This window comes from Astyanax mexicanus, chromosome 10 (genome assembly GCF_023375975.1).
Source record: "Astyanax mexicanus isolate ESR-SI-001 chromosome 10, AstMex3_surface, whole genome shotgun sequence".
Classification (NCBI taxonomy): Eukaryota; Metazoa; Chordata; class Actinopteri; order Characiformes; family Acestrorhamphidae; genus Astyanax; species Astyanax mexicanus.
In genome coordinates, this window is record NC_064417.1 from 37976296 (window position 1) to 37996035 (window position 19740).

The following is a 19740-nucleotide window of genomic DNA, read 5'->3' on the forward strand; positions in this document are numbered from 1 at the left end:
TGAAGAACGGCATTGGGCCCTTAAGCAAAACTCAGAACAGTGCTTATGTGTTGACATGACTGAAAGATTGTAAGTGCCAAGATGTTTTGTGGTAATGCGGCGTATCAAACAGGCTGGCTCCCATGAAATAAATTTGTCATAGTAGCTGTTACGCTGATTGACAGGCCTTTAAAATCTTATCTGACTGCACACGTCTGAGCTGCACTCTGTTCCTCTGCTCTCACGCCCTGCAATCACTGCATTTTAGGTCAACACTCTCTTCACCTGTCATCAGCGTGGGAGGCACTAACACACAGTAGCCAGTGTGTATATATAATATCTCAAGCTTTCTAAACTTAGTTCAACTCTAGAAAAGTCTGGTTTGCCTGGGGAAAAGAGTTATACTGCCTTTAAGTCCTCATGCTTATGTTTTTAAAGCTTGTAAGAATGACATAATTTCTGTTTAAGTGGATTTATTTAGAAAAGCAATACCATCAAAATGTGGACACACCTCTTCTCATTCAAAGTTTTTTTTTCGTTTTATGATTTTTTTATATTTTTAATTTACTGTTAAAGACATTTGAACTACACAGCTACACATACAGAATTAATTTATAAACAATTATATATATATATATATGTGTGTGTGTGTGTGTGTGTGTATATATATATTTTTTATTTTTATTTTTATTTTTTTTATAAATTATCCATAATAAATAAATAAATAAATAAATAAATTATTCATTACAGTACAACTTCTTAATATATTCTGTCTTTTTAGTGCATGCCATTAATCTGAAAACTTAATTCATCACTTTACCACTTTTTTTAGTACTTATAGAGCCTGGTGAAAGTGTACTTATATTTTTTTGTATAATTATATAATTTTTATATAATTATTTTTATAATTCTGGTGTCCGTCTATAATTGGATTAATGTATATGAATAAGGAGTAGGTAAAATACAGAGAGAATAAGACAAACCTATTTGACAAACCTATATGTGACCTATTTCAACAGCGCCCAGTTCACAGTTATCAATGTAAAGTATTATTTTCAATACATTTTTGTAAGACTAACATTTCATTATCATTCCACCACTATTAAAGTGTGGCGGCTTCACTAGCGCACTCCACTGGGAGCATCTGGCAGAAATGCTGGTGCCTGTACTGGGAGATTAGGGGATAAATCACAGATACAGTGAGGAGGAACCGACAGCCCATCAGGGGGCGTGTCGAGGGGTTGCACTTACAGAGGGCGCAGTGTCCTTGACTGGGGGCTGCACGTGTCATCTGTCACATTCACCAGCCACAGTTCACGGGTCTACACTCACTGGGAACCTGCTGTACAGTGTGAGAGATCATTAACCTGGTGACAGATCATTAGCTAATCTGTAATATCTGTAGTAAGAATGAGAAAAACATTTTAATATTATTTTCATGACATTTGAAGCTTTGAATGTGAAACTCTAGAAGTGTTGAATATTTGAAATATTAAACAGATATTAAAAGCACTGAGCAGCATTTACTGCAGAACACTGCGGCTGAGATCAGATGCAATATTCACGCCTCACTCTCTACAGTATGCTTCTGAATATACTATTTTACATTTTAATGCGCAGATCTCCATACCGACCTGGACATAGACATGACTGGTCACTGGGAAAATCTTATGAACTGTTCCCTGGTTTCAGTCTCAAGTCAAAGATATAGATTTTTTTTTTTTTTACACTTGATATCAAATCAGCATATGTCCCCCTGAGAAACTAATTCCCTCTGGATATGGCCTAAGGCATGTTTGCCCACAGATAGCTCTGTAGATCTTGCACATAGGCTGCTAAAGCTATAATTCCATGATATTTCATTAGTAAAAAATCTGGCAACCAAGCAGATAAAGGATTCATGCAACCTGACAAAGACATTCTTGGGAAAAACTAGCTGTGTGTGGATAAGCATTATCCTTTTTTGGTACTTAGAGCCACTGTTTGTTAGGAGTGTCACATTTTTTAGTTTATGGAGTACTACATTATTTTAGAGATAAAAATGGAAAGAACCATAATGCGATCTGCAGCTAAAACAGTTCATAGCAAACGCTTTACTTATTATAATATACAAAGAATAAGGAACATTACAATAAGCATTCATTTTCCTCAACAAAAAGAGAAAGTCACATTTTGAGAATAAATTGATTACTTGGATGCTCTCTATTGGCTCAGTCCCAAGAAACTAAAAATCGTACCATTGAGAATGAAGATAAGAAAGAACAGAATGAACTAGAATGAAGGAGTGAGCAAGCATGTGGAGGATGTGCAAAACAGGCCAATCAGAGGAGCCACGCTGACCATTTAATGACTGTTAAGGTCATAAAACGCACCATGACAGACAGCTGATGTCTGCACACTCTGTGCTGAGGAGATATCAGGGTTGATGATGCGGATGTTCCCACTCTCCCTCTGCTGCAGTCATTAGGGGAGATCATCAGATTCTACGGGTTTACGATTTGGTTGAGTAGCTTAAGCTTGCCAAGAGGGCCCGGGATAGCAGGTGTGTGAATCTTTAAACTCTCCGTGATTAAATTCAGGACACATCCACTGTTACGGGTCTCAGTATTTTGTGCAGTCTCTCTCTGTCTGTCTCTCTCTCTATCTGTCTCTCTATTTCTCTCTGCCTCCCTGCCTCTAGATGGAGCTGTCCTGAGCTGCTGGGTGCTGAAGATGAAGCCCTTCCTGGAGAGAGAATAAAAAGGAGGGAAAATGAAAGACAGAGGCCCCTACTCCTCCATGCTTGTTTGTGATGCCATTTGTGTAACTGTGAGCCCTATTTTTGGTAAAGACCTTGGTGTTTAAAAAGAAATAATCAATTGTGAAGTACTGTGTGTATTTTGGTGTGTTTAAATATTGTAAATATTAACATTATTTGTCACTTTTGCCGGAAGGGGGTAAGTGCCATTTATTTTTGTAAATATCTTTTTTTCTCCTGGTTTTTGGTATAGTTAGGGAGTTAGGTCAGTTTATTTCTTTTACTTTTAGGGTAAGGTAGATTTGAGGCCTGAGATAGTATTGGGTTTTGTTTGTTATTTTGGCCTTTGCTTACCCCTGGAGAAATGGCTCTTGTGTTTGGTTTGTGTACTTTGTAAATATTTGTAAATAGCAATACAATTTCTGCATGGCCTATGGTGTGTTTTTTTTAAAAACCCTTAGACAAAAATGTAACAATTGGGGGCTCGTCCTAACTTTTTGGCTGTTTACTTTTTTTTCGTACGGGCGAGAGTGTGGTACAGAGTGTTAGAATGGCGTTTAGCCTGGAGAAATTTGTCATGTCACCGTCTGTAGAGGCTTTGGAGACGTGTAGGAAAGCTGATTTGTTGTGTGTGGGAGAGTTTTATAAGGTGTCTTTGCCCCGCTCTGCAAGGAAGGCTGAGATTAGAGATGTTTTAATCAGCAAATTATGTGAAATTCAACGGTTGCCAGTGTCCCCTGATACAGGGACTCCTGCTATGGTTGAGGCTGCTGTTTCATCTGGGGTGAGTGGTGCTGGTGTTGCCTTGAGTGAACTAGGTGCATCTTCAGTGGCAGAGGCTGCTGAGCATTCACCAGGAACACAAAAAGGCATAGATCCAGTTGTTACCCTGCCTGTTGAGGGCCTCCTTACTGATTTGAGCATGGCAATCAGATTAAAGGAGTTAGATCTCGCCATTAAGAAGCAGGAGTGTGAAACCCAGCATCTGCGGGTTCGTGCTCTGGAATTAGAGGCAAATAGCCGAAATTCCTCCTCTGGCATACCTACTACACGGTCTGCTGAGTTTGATATAAGTAAGCATATCTCTCTAGTGCCTCCATTCAGGGAGTCTGAGGTTGACTCCTACTTCACTGCCTTTGAGCGTGTGGCTTCGACTTTGCACTGGCCGAAAGACATGTGGCCCTTACTTCTCCAGTGTAAACTGGTCGGTAAGGCACAAGAGGTCTGCTCCTCCCTTACTGTTGAACAAAGCCTTGAGTATGACACTATAAAGGCATCTGTTCTCCGAGCATATGAGTTGGTGCCTGAGGCCTACCGACAGCGTTATCGGTCCCACCAAAAGTCAAGGGATCAGACTTTTGTTGAGTTCGCTCGAGAAAAAACAGCATTGTTTGAAAAATGGTGTAGTGCTTCCAAGGTAGCTACTTTTGCCCAGTTAAAAGAACTGATTTTGCTGGAAGACTTCAAAAACTCTGTGCCTGAAGTAATTGTAGTTCATTTAAATGAGAAAAAAGTGGCCAAACTGTCAGAAGCAGCTGTCTTGACAGACGAGTTTGTCTTGACGCACAAAATGGTTTTCCCTGCAGTGACTGCCTCATCACATGTGGTTAGTAGTAAGGACAAGAGAAGTCAGGGTGGTTGGTCCCATACAGCTCGTACATTTGAGAGATCACCAAGAAGAGAGAGGTCCCCTCCCAAGCCTTCTGGTGAGTCCTCATTTACCTCTGAAAAGCGTGTCTGTTTTTATTGTAGACGTCCAGGCCACTTGATCGCAGATTGTACTGCCTGGAACAGAAAAAAAGACAAACCAAAAAGTGTAGCTTGTTTGTCTGCCACCAGTGCTAGTGATCCTGAAACGGTACAGAGGCAGGACAAATATGATTCCACCTTCCAACCCTTTATATTGGATGGTCATATTTCTCTCTCTAAAACAGATGAGTGTTGTGTACCTGTTAAGATCCTGCGTGATACAGGAGCAGCTCAGTCTTTTATTTCGAGTGATGTACTTGAATTTGGTGAACAAACCTTTTGTGGCTCTTCTGTAGTGGTGTGTGGGATTGAGCTGATCCCTGTAAGTGTGCCATTGCATTGTATCCATTTAAATTCTGACTTAGTCAGCGGAATGGTTCGGATAGCAGTGAGAACCAAGTTACCAGTTGAAGGGGTAGATGTCATTTTGGGTAATGACCTTGCTGGTGGAAAAGTGTTCCCTGTGCCTGAGGTAGTGGCTGATCCTACTCTGAATGAGTTAGATGAACTACAAAAGGAATTTCCTTCTGTTTTTCCTGTGTGTGCCACTACCCGTTCCCAAAGCTCTAAGGAGGAAGAAGTAATTGACATAGGCAACTTCTTTACTAGTGTTCAAAGTAAAGAAGAGTCTTCAACTTCTCCTCTAGATGCCTCTGAATGCAAACTGACCCAGGTTTCCGATGGTTGCTTTGAACTGTCCCTTCCTGTTGATAGGGCAGAATTGGTGTCTGCCCAGGAAGCGGACCCCTCTCTTGCTAAATGCAGATCTGCAGTGGTAGACTCCGCACAAATTCCTGCGAACCCTGTTGCTTTCTATTTGCATGGTAGTGTTTTAATGAGGAAATGGGCACCCTCTACAGAGTCAAAAGATTGGAACAGTGTTTACCAAGTTGTTGTACCTGAGCAGTACAGGGCTTTTGTACTAAACTTAGCACATGATCATGTGATGGCTGGACATCTAGGCATTAATAAAACATATACGCGTATTCTGCAGCATTTCTTTTGGCCAGGTCTCAAGGCCGATGTGGTAAAATACTGTAACTCATGCCATGTGTGTCAGGTTGCTGGTAAACCAAATCAGAGCATCCCTCCTGCTCCCCTATGTCCAGTACCTGCTGTTGGTGAGCCTTTTGAACATTTGTTGTTGGATTGTGTTGGTCCTCTCCCTAAGACTAAGAGTGGTAATCAGTATTTACTTACAATCATGTGTCTGTCTACCCGTTTTCCTGATGCCTTCCCACTGCGTACCATTACTGCCAAGTCAGTTTCTAGAGCACTTGTACGTTTCTGCTCTGTTTTTGGATTGCCAAAAACCATCCAAACTGACAAGGGCACCAACTTTACAGCAAAGCTGTTTGCCCAAGTGCTTCACCAACTGAATGTTGAGCATAAAACTTCCTCTGCCTTTCACCCTGAGTCTCAAGGAGCTCTTGAACGGTTTCATCAAACCCTAAAAACTCAGCTGCGTATTTTTTGTCTAGAAACTGGAAAAGACTGGGATGAGGGGTTGCCTCTCCTAATGTTTGCTCTTAGAGAAGTTGTGCAAGAGTCAACTGGCTTTAGCCCTGCTCAGCTTGTGTTCGCACACACAGTGCGTGGTCCCTTAAAACTGCTGAAGGATCAGCTTTTGGGTGAAAAAGGTGCTCTGCAAAGTAATTTGTTAGATTTTGTTGGCAAATTTCGTGAAAGGCTCCATAAAGCATGTGAGGTTGCCCAGAGGTCCCTTTTGTCTGCACAATCTTCCATGAAAGAACATTTTGATAAACAGGCAGTACACAGAGAGTTCAAGCCTCATGACCAGGTGTTAATTCTATTACCTGTGTCTGGTTCTGCCCTACACACCAAGTTCTCAGGTCCTTATGAAGTGGTTAAGAAATTAAGTGAAGTCAATTATGTAGTCTCTACTCCTGACCGTAAACGACGGCACCGTGTATGCCACATCAATATGCTGAAACCATACTTGGTTCGTGAAGATTCGCCCTCTGCTAGCATTAAGCCTGCTCTGGTCTCTGTGGTGTCTGAACCAGAAAGTGTAACTAACGTTGATGATGAATTAATGCAATCATCTGTTTCTGTTCTGTCTGCCCATCTTCAGAATTCTGAGTTGCTGCCCACAATTGATTCACACCTGCAACATCTCCCCGAAGATGCTCGCGCTGACTTGAAGGTGCTGTTTCAACAATTTCCAAACCTGTTTACAGATGTGCCACGGCAAACCAATGTACTTCAACATGACATTGATGTCGGAAATAGTAGTCCAGTGAAACAGAATTACTACCGAGTGAATCCCATAAAACGTGCTATTATGAAGTCTGAAGTAGAGTACCTGGTTAAGCATGGGTTAGCGTCTCCAAGCTCTAGCTCATGGAGCTCCCCTTGTCTCTTAGTTCCGAAACCAGATGGGACCTTTCGTTTCTGTACAGATTACAGGAAAGTGAATGCTCTCACTGTCCCTGATTCCTATCCTTTGCCTCGAATCGAGGACTGTATTGATAGCATTGGAACAGCTAAATTTGTAACAAAACTTGATTTGCTCAAAGGTTATTGGCAAGTCCCCTTAACAGATCGTGCTTCTGAAATTTCTGCCTTTGTGACCCCAGATTCCTTTATGCAGTACTCTGTTATGGCTTTTGGAATGCGTAACGCACCCGCTACTTTCCAGAGGCTAATGAGTTGTGTACTCCAGTCTGTGCCCAATTGTGCTGCTTATCTCGATGATCTTGTGGTTTATGCATCCACATGGCCTGAGCATATTCACACGTTACGAACAGTTTTTGAGCGTTTAGACCAAGCCTCCTTGACCTTAAATCTGGCTAAATGTGAATTTGGCAAAGCTACTGTGCGGTATTTGGGCAGAGAGGTAGGTCAGGGTGAAGTCCGGACCCCAATAGACAAAGTTAAGGCTGTTCTTGATTATGCTGTTCCACGCACTAGACGTGAATTGCGCAGATTTTTAGGAATGGCTGGTTACTATCGCTCTTTCTGTAAAAATTTCTCTGTTGTGGTGTTTCCATTGACCAATTTGCTCAGGGGTCATGTCAACTTTGTCTGGACAAGTGATTGTCAAAGAGCTTTTGACAATGTAAAAGCTCTGCTGTGTAGTGCTCCAGTCCTTTCTGCTCCTGATTTTACCCGTCCCTTCAAACTTGAAGTGGATGCATGTGATACTGGAGCAGGTGCTGTGTTGATTCAGGATGACAGCCGAGGGATTGCTCATCCTGTTTGTTTTTATTCCAAGAAGTTCAATAATTATCAAATGCGCTATAGTACCATTGAGAAGGAAACACTGGCATTACTTCTGGCTCTGCAACAGTTTGAGGTGTACCTAAATTCACACGCCACTCCGACCATTGTCTATACAGATCACAACCCTCTTGTTTTTCTTTCCCGGATGTGCAATAAAAATCAACGTTTAATGCGGTGGGCACTACTCCTTCAACCCTTCCACATAGTTATTGAACACAAGAAAGGCACTGACAATGTTGTTGCAGATGCATTATCTCGTTCGCTCTCATAGATCTTAGAATCTTTTTTTTGGTGGAGGGGTGTTACGGGTCTCAGTATTTTGTGCAGTCTCTCTCTGTCTGTCTCTCTCTCTATCTGTCTCTCTATTTCTCTCTGCCTCCCTGCCTCTAGATGGAGCTGTCCTGAGCTGCTGGGTGCTGAAGATGAAGCCCTTCCTGGAGAGAGAATAAAAAGGAGGGAAAATGAAAGACAGAGGCCCCTACTCCTCCATGCTTGTTTGTGATGCCATTTGTGTAACTGTGAGCCCTATTTTTGGTAAAGACCTTGGTGTTTAAAAAGAAATAATCAATTGTGAAGTACTGTGTGTATTTTGGTGTGTTTAAATATTGTAAATATTAACATTATTTGTCACTTTTGCCGGAAGGGGGTAAGTGCCATTTATTTTTGTAAATATCTTTTTTTCTCCTGGTTTTTGGTATAGTTAGGGAGTTAGGTCAGTTTATTTCTTTTACTTTTAGGGTAAGGTAGATTTGAGGCCTGAGATAGTATTGGGTTTTGTTTGTTATTTTGGCCTTTGCTTACCCCTGGAGAAATGGCTCTTGTGTTTGGTTTGTGTACTTTGTAAATATTTGTAAATAGCAATACAATTTCTGCATGGCCTATGGTGTGTTTTTTTTAAAAACCCTTAGACAAAAATGTAACATCCACACATATCCTATTATTTTAGAAAACTTTCTCAAAGTGTCTCTCTTTACTTCAGCAGCATTTCTAAAGATAACTCCACCCACACTACAGCACCAAAACAAACAGCAGGTTTTTACACCTTAATCTCATATCCTGGTAAAATGATGCAGGAAAAGAGGACATAATCTGGTAACCCATAGTATTTCTTATTAATTTAATCCAATATTTTCCCAAATTAGAGAGCCAATTACCCATTTCTCATTTATATGTACTCATACCTCCTCTGATACTACATGGGAAGCCAGACATATCCTCTATTCCAACCACTATTGATGCAGCTAACCCACTTTGGAGGACAGCGCTGGATCTTCACACCTAAACTACACTTTAGTTACTCCACGCTAGTCTCTTTGGTAACTAAGTCTCAGCACGAATTTGCATTGCTAACTGCAGTGGGAGTAAATTTAGATAAAAGCTGCTTTTGGTCTTCCTGAACTGATTACATTTGTATCATCACCCGTAATCACTACTTCAGAATGCTATCATGCATTTTTTCACCCTATAGGACATATTCATCATCTACACTCCTTTTACCAGCAGAACGTGTACCATCGCAGGATTGCCTTGCCCCATCCGTCACGCTTTTGACCTTGAATAAGGCTGAACCATACAGTGCCTTTCCTTATGACTCTTAATCATAATACAATTAAGACTGGTGCTGAAAGAAATACAAGAATATCACTCATCAGCTCTTTCAGGATGTAGAGCATAGTGTGGGCAGGTACAGACAGGTGTTGTGGGAGACACTGAGCACTGCCAGGGCTTAAGTACGTGATGCCTGGCCTCTATGATGAATGATTTATGAGGTTTACTAACCAGGCTGCTAAGATGCTTATCAAGTTCAATGGCTCCCAGTGGGCTCCGCCCGGTAATGTAGGTGTGCTTTATGGTACGTGACTATAATTCAGCATGGCATAGTATCTAGGTCAAGCAGTACACACACAACAAAAAAACACCCTCACAACGTACACAACAAACACAAGATAATAGAGCTTTCTGAAACTCCATTAAGACAAGGTCAATGACACTGTTCTCTGGGCGTCAAATCCTTTATCAGCATAAATATGGTAATTACAAGGCCAAGTAAATGAATACAATGAACCTAAGCAACTTTATGTAATATTTTAATTTTAAATTATTTATTTTTTATTTTTTTAATTTTTATATTTTCTATTTTCTCCCCAATTTTTCACAGCCAATTACCCATCCCACTACCCTTTCACTAGTTATGCCCCAACACACTAGGAGGGTGAAGACTAACACAAGCTTCCACTGATACATGCATCAGCTTATGCTGATGCAGCGTTACTGAGTAGCCAGCACGCTTGGAGGAAAGCACAGCGTTTCGGTTCTGATACATCAGCTCACAGACGCCCTGTGCTGTGAACATCACCCTGTAGTGATGTGGGGAGAGAGTGCCATCTACCCACCCAGAGGGAGCAGGGCCAGTTGTGCTCCCTCTGAGTGCAGGCGGCTTGATGGCAAAGCTGCATGAGCGGGGGTTCGAACCTGCGACCTCCCGCCTAATATTTTTATCATAAAAATCACAGCTTCAAAATCGTTTAGATTCTGCACTGATGGGAGTTGTAATAGGTTCAGTAGGCTTTCTGTCATTGCTTTTCAAGGCCTGGTATGCCGGTTCCTGCACTGTGTAACCTTTGTGAAGCACACAGGACAACCCATATGAGAACTGTGTAATGCTTTCATTAAATTGACAAACAAATGTTTCTATAGACCTTTGAGTTTGTTGTACATCAATGAAGGTCAGTGAGTCCCAGAAGAATCCATAAGCATGTCTCTGTACTTCTTGGCAATTTTAGCTTGGCCTTCATATTTTTTCTTTCTAGTAAGTGGATTTGTTTGACATCTGTCATTTACTACACCAGTGATGACTTTCTTCTTCAGGACATTTCAAAAGCATTTGTGCAATTGCTTATTTTCCACTCACAGACAGCTCTCTGTTTGCATGCTGGTAACTCCTCTAACTATAAGTCCACAGTCTGCACAGGCAAAACCCAAATATTAGGACACACCTGGGCAACAAAATAATTCACATAACAGCCACATCGTTCAATACGTTTTCTCCCAAGAAAATGGATTGGTTCATATAAAAGGTGCTCTGAACTGAACTGTGTATCAGATCCAGATGTAAGCACCTGTAATTGAAAACGTAATTGTCGATCTTTGGTCTTATATAATGCATTTAATTCTTCTTTAAAAAAAAAAGACTATACTGATTACTGAATAATGTGACAATACACATTTCAACTATGATGGTCCGTCTCAGATGCCTTAAAGCCCATGAAAGTCACCCCTGCTTCCGGCCGGACATGGTCAACATAAAGCTTCTGTTTTGCACAGTGCAGCATGCATTGTGGTATTAAGTGGAATTTGTGAACGTATTGTAGCGCTTGACAAAGGTTTACCAAAGTAATCCCTTTGTAATAGTAATTTAATGGTCTTTTTTATTGTAAATGAAATAAAGAGAGGCGACCTTACCACAGTACTGTATATACAGAAGCATCAACATATGTGTTCTAATAGGCCCTGAAACCTGAAACCAGGCAGCTGTAGGCTAATATAAAAGACACTGTAGTTTTAGTGACCTATCTCAGCTTGTGAAGAGCTTTCTCATCCGGTAATTCACTTCAGGTTGCTTTTTTCCTACAATGACATCAAAAGGCTCTCTGTGGGCCTTCTCGTTCATACTGTCTATTATATCACTGTGGGATTTCCTTCCGAAACAAAGCATTCCCCCCTCTGACCTCTCTCTGCCTTTGAACACCAACTCATGAGTGGGAGCTGTGAATGAATGATGAATTACCCCCAGAAACAGCGCTGCCGTCCAGAACAATCCGACTGCTGCCTCAAAAAGTACTTTCCTGCCACAGTGTTTACTCTGCAGCCAAGGACGTTACATTTTTCAGGCCAGGGTCTTCAGGATTAATGAGGCATGCGTGGTGCGGCGATGCCCGAGCGTTGTGTGCTAGACTGTGAGATTGGCCGGTTCTGAGTGGATGAGGAGTGAGATTTGAGCAGATGGTGGCTAGTGGAGGTGTGATTAGCTTCCTTCACACTGGACCACGCACTGCCAGGTGAGCACGACCCTTGCTGAGGCTGCTCTGCCACGTTGGGCTTTCGCAATTTTAAAACTTTCAGCTTGACTTTAAAAGGATGCGAGCACCGCCATTAAATCAGCGGGGGTGGATTCTCCGAACTGCATACCTGAAGGTAATGGCCTTCATATGCTTTGCTATTTCCTTCAATCAGGAGTGAGTAATAAGTGCTGTAACATATTGTAACATTTACAACAGGTTTGCATAAGATGATCATGAATATATCATAAATATACACTATATGAACAAAACATTGATTTATTGCTTTTTTCTGAAATGAAGGGAATCCAAAACTATTTACTGCATTTTTCACACTATAAGTCTAAATCTACAGCCTTCCTTATAATCTGGTGCGCCTTATGTTTGAATTTTAACAGTCAGGTTGTAAGGAGCAGTAAAGCCACTCCACTGAAGTCCAGCATTATAAAGGAGTTTGAGGGAAGTTTCTCCAGTATGAGGCTGGAGCATTATTAGCATTCGCTGCTAACCACAGCGCTAGCTCTTTCGCCATACAGAGGTGAGTATATTGGACTGTAGCCTGCTATTAACCCCAGCTAGCACTGCTGGTCAGCATCAGCATTAGCCACTAAATCACAGATAGTGCTGCTGCTAACCGTGGCTGTATGAAAATAGACCAGAAAATAGACATTCAAATGAAAGTGCGCCTCATAATACAATGAGCCTTATAGTTCGTAAAATATGGTAATTTACATTTGTTGGCATAGAACATTGGTGGGATGGTAATCACTCAAATCCTGACCTCACCAATCTTCTTGTCTCTGAATGCAATCAAATCCTGATCCCCAACTACCACACTCTTCTTAAAAGGCATGGAGCATCACCACTCCAGAGAACTCCTGAATACCTCTCAGGCCCATGCAGGCTTTAGGCATGCTGCCAATATGTTTGTCTCTCTGCCCCAGAAACTTCTATTGTACTGGCAATGCAATACTTCTCTACAGAAACTAGTGAATTTGCTCATATATGTCTGCATTGTGTGCACCATAAAGTAGCTGAACACATTCATTAGAAGATGTGTCCACAAACATACAGGTATATTATACAATATGTTTGCAATGTGATCCCAAATGTAACATGGTTGACATGCATGTCTGTAAAAATCATACATTCAATCATACTCATTCAGGGTTTAGTACCATAAAACAAGCCATTTTATCACGTGAAGCAGCATCAGACTGGTATATTGATATCATATGATATAGTTACATAATGTCATCCTGAACATATTATAAATGTACTCTGAATCCAATCGAATCCAATCTTCTCTCAAACCTGCAGTTAAGCTTCTTAAGGGCATTGCAACAACACCACTCCAATGCTCAAAAGGGTTGTTAAATCCTAATCTAGCACTCAAGACCTGTCCCTCAAGGGTCTTCAGTATTCAAGAGCATCATTACAGCCCGATGAATGGTCAGGTCAGGTCAGGACAAAAACCCAAGTTCTGAGAAAATGAGAAAGAAACAATGATCTGAGAAAATCATGATTTGGTTCAAAAGCAATATGCACATGAGGGCTTTGAGGAGTCAAAATATTGGCTCTCACAAATGTGTGAGAAAATTATTGAAATGTTTAAAAACAATGTTCCTCAAAGAAAGACTGGAAAGCATTTGTATATTCCTCCCTCTCAACACCCATAATCTTCAACCCCTCAGACGGTACTGCATCAAGAACCGTGATTCAACAATAGCTGATAAAACTGCATGAGCAAGGGATTACTTTGCCAAACACTACAATACGCAAACCTGACCATATACACAGTGGAAACATGTACTGTGACCAGACAGTCAGCACTCCAGACCTTTTTGTGTCTGTAATGGTATGTAGTTGTGTCATCACTTTCTGCAATGGCAATATTAATGCAGAAATTTACATTGAGATCTTAGAGCAACATATGCTGCCTTTAAGAGGGCAGCATATGAATAATGAATCCTGGAATTGTCATCTTGGAATATGCCCGTGACATCAGGGAAGAAAAAATACATTGATGGAATAACCTGGTCTATATTCAGTATATTCAGGTAGTCAGCTGACCTCATTCTTTCAGCACATACTGTTGCTGAACCTAGACCTGACCAACTGCAGCAACCTCAGAAGCTCAGATCATTTGCTTAGTCTAATCCAGGTGGCGACCTTTTTTTTTGGCCAGGCAGTGTATTTTTGGAATGTGTTGACTTACTCACTGCCCAGTGTAGGAATAAATATATATTAACAAATCAAACTGCTTCCAGGTCTTCATTAAGCTCAGACAAACTTGCCCATGTAGTTTTGAGCACAGCATAACCACAGTATAACAAAACACCATGTAGCTGAATTCTGAAGCAGCCATTTTAGACAACAGGTGTTGAGCTAGACTCTGATTCATCTCTACAGGCGTACACATCACACAGGCATATGGCCTAGAGATTATCATGGGATTACTGTTGTTTATATTTATAACATATAACTTCCGGACGGAAGTTCAGGATTAACTGTGAGTTAATAATAGAACATCAGAAATCATGAATGTTATCTGTGGCATCTGTATTTCTGGAGTTGGAATCTGTATTCCCTCAGTGTTCAGTTATGTGGTACTTTTTTTTTTTTTACAGATTTACAGAGATGTACAGGATAGGTGGTTGTAATAACTAACTAACTAGATAGATAAATAGGAGTTTGGACACACCTTCTCATTCAGTGTTTTTCTTTATAAGGTATGAAAACAATGAAGGGACACATATGGAATTGTGTAAGTGTTTGGCTTTGCACAATCCTCTGATCTAAACCCAACTGAGATGGTGATTTGGGATGAGCTGGAGAACAGCCTGAAGAAAAATCATGTGTTCAGGAAATCATATAAAGAAGAATGAGAAGAGGTGTGTTCAATCTTGACTGTTAGTTTAGATAGAAAGTACATTAATCTTACATTATCATAATTGTAATAAAATTGTAATAACAAGGCAAATACAACATCTTGCCTGTGTTTTTGCTATTGTAACGATGCGAAAAGTATGCATTGCATGGCTTGAAACTAATTCTCTTAATTAATCATGGGTGTGCTTTGGGCATAACGTGCAATAAACCATTTAGCATGTCAGTGTCAAGATAGCAATGAACATCTGATTCAAAGCACCTGTGTTTTCCATTGCCAAGATAACCAGCAATACACCACACCTCATTTCAAGACCACCATTCCCATTATCGCAGATATATACACAAGCACTGTTGCTATTTAAATGACGCAGGCAAGAAAGACGTGAAAATAGACTGTTTGCAGGGTGAAAGATAGCAATGAGCATCCCAACGCACCTTGTGCTCGGTGTAAGATAGAGCCTGCAGTGTTTGTTGGCAATGTTAACTGTATAGCTCCAGTTTAAGACCGAAGAAGCAAAACTTGAACACTAGTGGATAATTGCCCAACAGTATGAAATAAGTGTGAAGTGCACCTCTTCTCTGGACAGAGAACAGGAAGATGACCCTGTATGTGAGAAGAGGTTAAAGCTTCCTGTCTGTGCAGGAACTGATTACCCAACTGGAAAGTGCACAGCTGTCAACAAGCTGGAGAAGAGACAGTGATACTGACCCTGCTGCTCCAACTGATTACAAGAATGCTTCTGTCACACATCTCCCAAAAAACACAGACATGAGCCAAACCCCCCGCTGAGGTTTCACATTCTCCACTCAGAACCGGACAGCCGCTTTGACTTCAGTGGCTCGGTCTTGCCATAAACTTGGATGAGAAAGTGTGTCGCTGCTGCTGTGCTTTTGCCTTACTTCAGTCTGTGCAGCATCATCAAACGCAGGGTTTTACAATGCAGGCCCATGCAGGAGCACTTAGTATTATCATTTAAATCTACATGTTTCACAAGGCCAAGAGCAGTAAACACAGCTTAGAAGTGGCTGTGGGAGAAGAGACTGTTCATAGCAGAGCAGTTTATAGGTCATTAATTCTGCAAACGAAACAAACAAAATAATCACATAATCTCAATGGTGGTCTTATATATTTTTAACGAACCTCAAAACAAACCCAGTCATTAAACCGCTTTTGCAAGAGGTTTCTGAGAAATGAAGTGAAGGCTTCCAAAGCTCTGATTGCAATGTCCTTTTCTCCAGAGCCAAAAGCAGATGAAAAGCTGAAGCAGATGGACATTAGTGCCTAAACAAAATCTGGCACCTCACTCCTCACCTCATCAGACGCAGTTATTATTTTGCACTTACGTCACTGAATAATAAAAAATATATATATATAAAAAAAACCCCAGAAAGTCTGTTATAACCAAGCAGAACATATGGGGGTGTCAGATTCAACAACTAGACTATCATAAAGCCCAAAGAATTGGTTTCTCAGACAGGGATTAAGCCTGGTCTTGGACTACACACCATTTTGATTATAGTCTGTGACTAGGACTAATCTCTCTCCAGAAAAATGTCCCAAAGTGTTTGAAAGGTTAATTTCACGCAAAGACAAATTCTTCACAGATTCTGTTGTAGTGTATAAGCATTGTTTCAAAAGTTTCAGAATGTGCTATTTATCATCTGTATATATAAAACTAAGTTGCAAAAATGGTGGTTTGAAATAGAGGTGAGCCATATCATATCATACATGATGATATTGTCATAAGTTGTGAAATTAGAAGAAAAAAAAAATCCATACTGTGAAAATAAATCGACTGCCAATTTTTAACATTATGAGCCTCAGCCAGATTAAAACATTTAGTCTGAGCTTTTAAAACATTTTCAGGCTGTCTAAATGAGCAAAATCTGTTCAGAATGATAGTAATTAACATTGCAACACTGAAGAAATATAGACCTATTATTTAATAAAAATGTTTATTAAGAACAGGTACACACAGCGCTGCAAGTCAAGTGAGGACAAGTGGAGGAGCTCACGTGTGTGTGCCCCAGAGCTGTGTGATTATAACATTCAACCTTTTTTAAACACAGTTTGATAGCTTTATATAAAATAAATGTAGCATTAAAAAAAGAGTTTTTGTCGGGCCTCGGGTTGGGTCGGGTTTGGGCATAAAATCTAAGCTCTGAATGTATAAAAGTGTTATACTGTATAGAATTGTGAAGCAAATCCTTCAAAAAATATAAAATCTCAACAACATTTCACTCCACAGAAATCTTTAGTAAAAGGTAAAATATTTATACGTGAATGATACAAAAAACAGAGCTATTTTTCAGTGTTTTCTCATATTGGCAAAAATATTGTAATTTCAAAAATATGATGAAACATTGTGATATTTTATATATATATCAGAGCCATATCACCCAAATAAAGGTACAATAAGAATGTTATGGTTGACATATTCATAATTCATAATAATTTATAAGAAGTTTGGACTTAAACTGCTTTCTGTTTAGCTCAGAAGAGCTGAGAATCACACCAAAGACGATTTTGTTCTAGTTAAACATTCAGGTAATTTAATATTAATTTAAAACAGTTTAGAAACATGTTGAAACTTTGGAGTTTACCACAGTGGGTTTGTAAATCCTTTAACTCAGTGGTGTATTTGGTGAGTCTAACCAAAATATGTCTCACTTTTATATCCTAGTTTATCATTGTTAGCATTGTACCAGGTTAGCTTTCTTATGATTCTCTTAGTTAATGCTTCATGCAGTATTGTGCACATCCAGACACCATGAAAACATGTGAAAAGATAAAAACAGTACTGTACGACTGATTTAATGAAAGATAGATAGAAAGGGTAATAATCTGTAGAGTTCTGCTGTTTTTACCACTGTTGGTGTGCAGTGCAGCCATCTTAAATTCTGTATTTAGGGTTTGTCTCTTCACTTTTCAAAGAAGAAATCTGACTTTCTTTAAAAATTCTAGTTCAAGTTTTTAACATGTAAGTTCAATAGGAACACAGCATTATTTGTAAGCATTGTAGGTAAAAAAAAAAGGTAAAAGAACTTCTGTAAAGCAGTCGCGTATCTTCATGCTGTATTGAGGTGTAAAGCAGTAGACTGGCAGAACCAAAGCCCATGTCAGAGTGGAGAAAAACAGCACAGAACCGAATTGGTCTCGAATGCGATCTGTTTGGCATATTGCAGGCCGCTCTGTACGGGTGGCTGCGCTGGCAGTTGGATGCCATCTGCCCGTTTTCTCTGTCTGACTGCAACCAGCTGTGTGGTGGGAACGGAGCTTTCACACAGTGTCAGGCTGTCTCTCAGCGCCATAATTCACCATCACTTCCAATCTCATCAAGTGACCCTCTGCCCTACCAAGCTCATGCGATTGGAAGAGAGGAGGAGATAACAGATGAAACAGACTATATGAAGCAGGACTACACAATATATCGTTTAAGCATCGTCATCACGATGTACACATGCACAATAGTCACATTGCAGGATGTGTGTTGTCACTTAAGGCAATTAAATCAAACACGTCATGTTGCAATGTTTTGATTATTGACACATGCACTCTAAGAAAAGTAAGTACAGATTTGTACTTAAAAGAGTACAAAGCTTGTCGCTGGGGCTGTACCTTATATCGAGGTACAAAAAAGTACCTTTCAGTGAAAGTCCTTTTTTGTACCCATGGTTTTTGTGTCAGTAAAGATTATAAATATTATAACATTATCATCAACTAAATATGGCTCAAAAACTTGATCATCTAAAATTGTCTGGCTTTCAAATAAAAAAATGTGCAATTAAAATATATATTGTTCATTAGTACAGTGATGCAGAATACTGAATGTACCTTTTGGCTGGTTAAATGGTACAAATCTGTACTTATTGCTGTTAGGAATGACTTTGTACTTCAGAGGGAACAAATCTGACCCGTAAAGACCAATATTGTACCTTTAAGGGTACAATTACGAAGAGTGTACCCTTGAGTACAAAAAAGTACTCATATCGTACCGCTGTTTTTTAGAGTGTGAAGTAGATACACAGCGTTGTCTCTGTGTCTGTGTGAGTGACAGGCTGCTGCCGCCAGAGAAGCGTGAGGGGGAGCGCGAGGGGTGGGAGGCATTGTGCTTGGGCTTGGGCTTGTAAATGTGTTGAAAGCTGTGCACCTCAATCCAGCACAGTTTTCGCAGATATTTCCAGTTACAACTGGATTTACGCTTAAAAAAAAAAGCGCTGTTATTTACATTTTAAAAAGCCATTTAAATGCCTGATTAAAGGGACTATTACTGTTGTTTTGCTGTTTTTCCCGAGTTTTGGGTGCTTGGTGCTGACTCAGCTCTTGATTGGTCCGGAATTAGAGACAGCGCCGCGCGGGTGGGGGCATGGCTGGTGATGTCATGGGCCCTGCATTGTTTAATATTGTGATATATATAATTGAAAAAAGAACATTTGCAATGTAAATGTTTTTTGTCCCAATATCGTGCAGCCCTAACACTAACCTAGCATTATGTTTTGCTTTATGTGATTTCTCTGTGACACTGTAACTGATATCGTTAGGGCTGAGTTTGTGCTGGCTCTGTAGATCACTATTCCCAGCAATGAAAAATCAGGACCTCCAAACACTGTGGATCAAGGGGCAGTTAGAGCACGGGGTTATTAATAACAGGGTTATGGGTTTAATAAGCTGTCACTGTTGGGCTCTTGAGCAAGATCCTTAACCCTCACTGCTCCCTGAGTCACAGGATGCTGCTGCTGGTGGACAACTCTCTCTCCAGCAGTGACACTCAGGTGTTTAAAAACTCCAGCAGCACTGCTGTGTTTGATCTACTCATACCAGCACAACTCTGTCTAACACCTCATACACCTCCACCGTGCTAATCAGTGCTAATCACTGCAGTGCTAAGAATAATGATCCACCACCCAAATTATGATAGCACCAGCTCTGTGGTGCACCTAGCTACTGAAGAACAGGGTGAAAGGAGGATAATAAACTATGAAGAGAAACAGAATGACTAAACTCAGTGTATATCATAATATGAAATCCCGTATATCTTAATGGTAAAAATATTTGTTTTCAATATGTTAAAATACATT

At 40.3% G+C, this 19740-nt stretch overlaps 1 protein-coding gene, 1 long non-coding RNA gene and 1 other non-coding gene across 3 annotated transcripts in view; 2 read left to right on the forward strand and 1 right to left on the reverse strand.

Moving 5' to 3' along the window:
* The window catches only part of LOC103046144 (uncharacterized), a 99823-nt gene that overhangs the window by 25996 nt on the left and 54087 nt on the right, over positions 1-19740 (forward strand). The window lies entirely within an intron of this gene.
* Positions 2800-8177, forward strand: LOC125804771 (uncharacterized). The gene is made up of 2 exons (XM_049484222.1): positions 2800-6632; positions 8102-8177. Exons 1-2 carry the CDS (start codon positions 3267-3269, stop codon positions 8114-8116), a joined length of 3381 nt encoding a protein of 1126 aa, XP_049340179.1. The 5' UTR covers positions 2800-3266; the 3' UTR covers positions 8117-8177.
* Positions 16852-16965, reverse strand: LOC125804880 (U5 spliceosomal RNA). Its single transcript, XR_007441101.1, has one exon. It is a non-coding gene; the product is annotated as a U5 spliceosomal RNA (small nuclear RNA).

Bases quoted from the DNA above. Each gene is read 5' to 3' on its own strand.
- LOC125804771 (XM_049484222.1), top strand. From the start codon at position 3,267: ATGGCGTTTAGCCTGGAGAAATTTGTCATGTCACCGTCTGTAGAGGCT.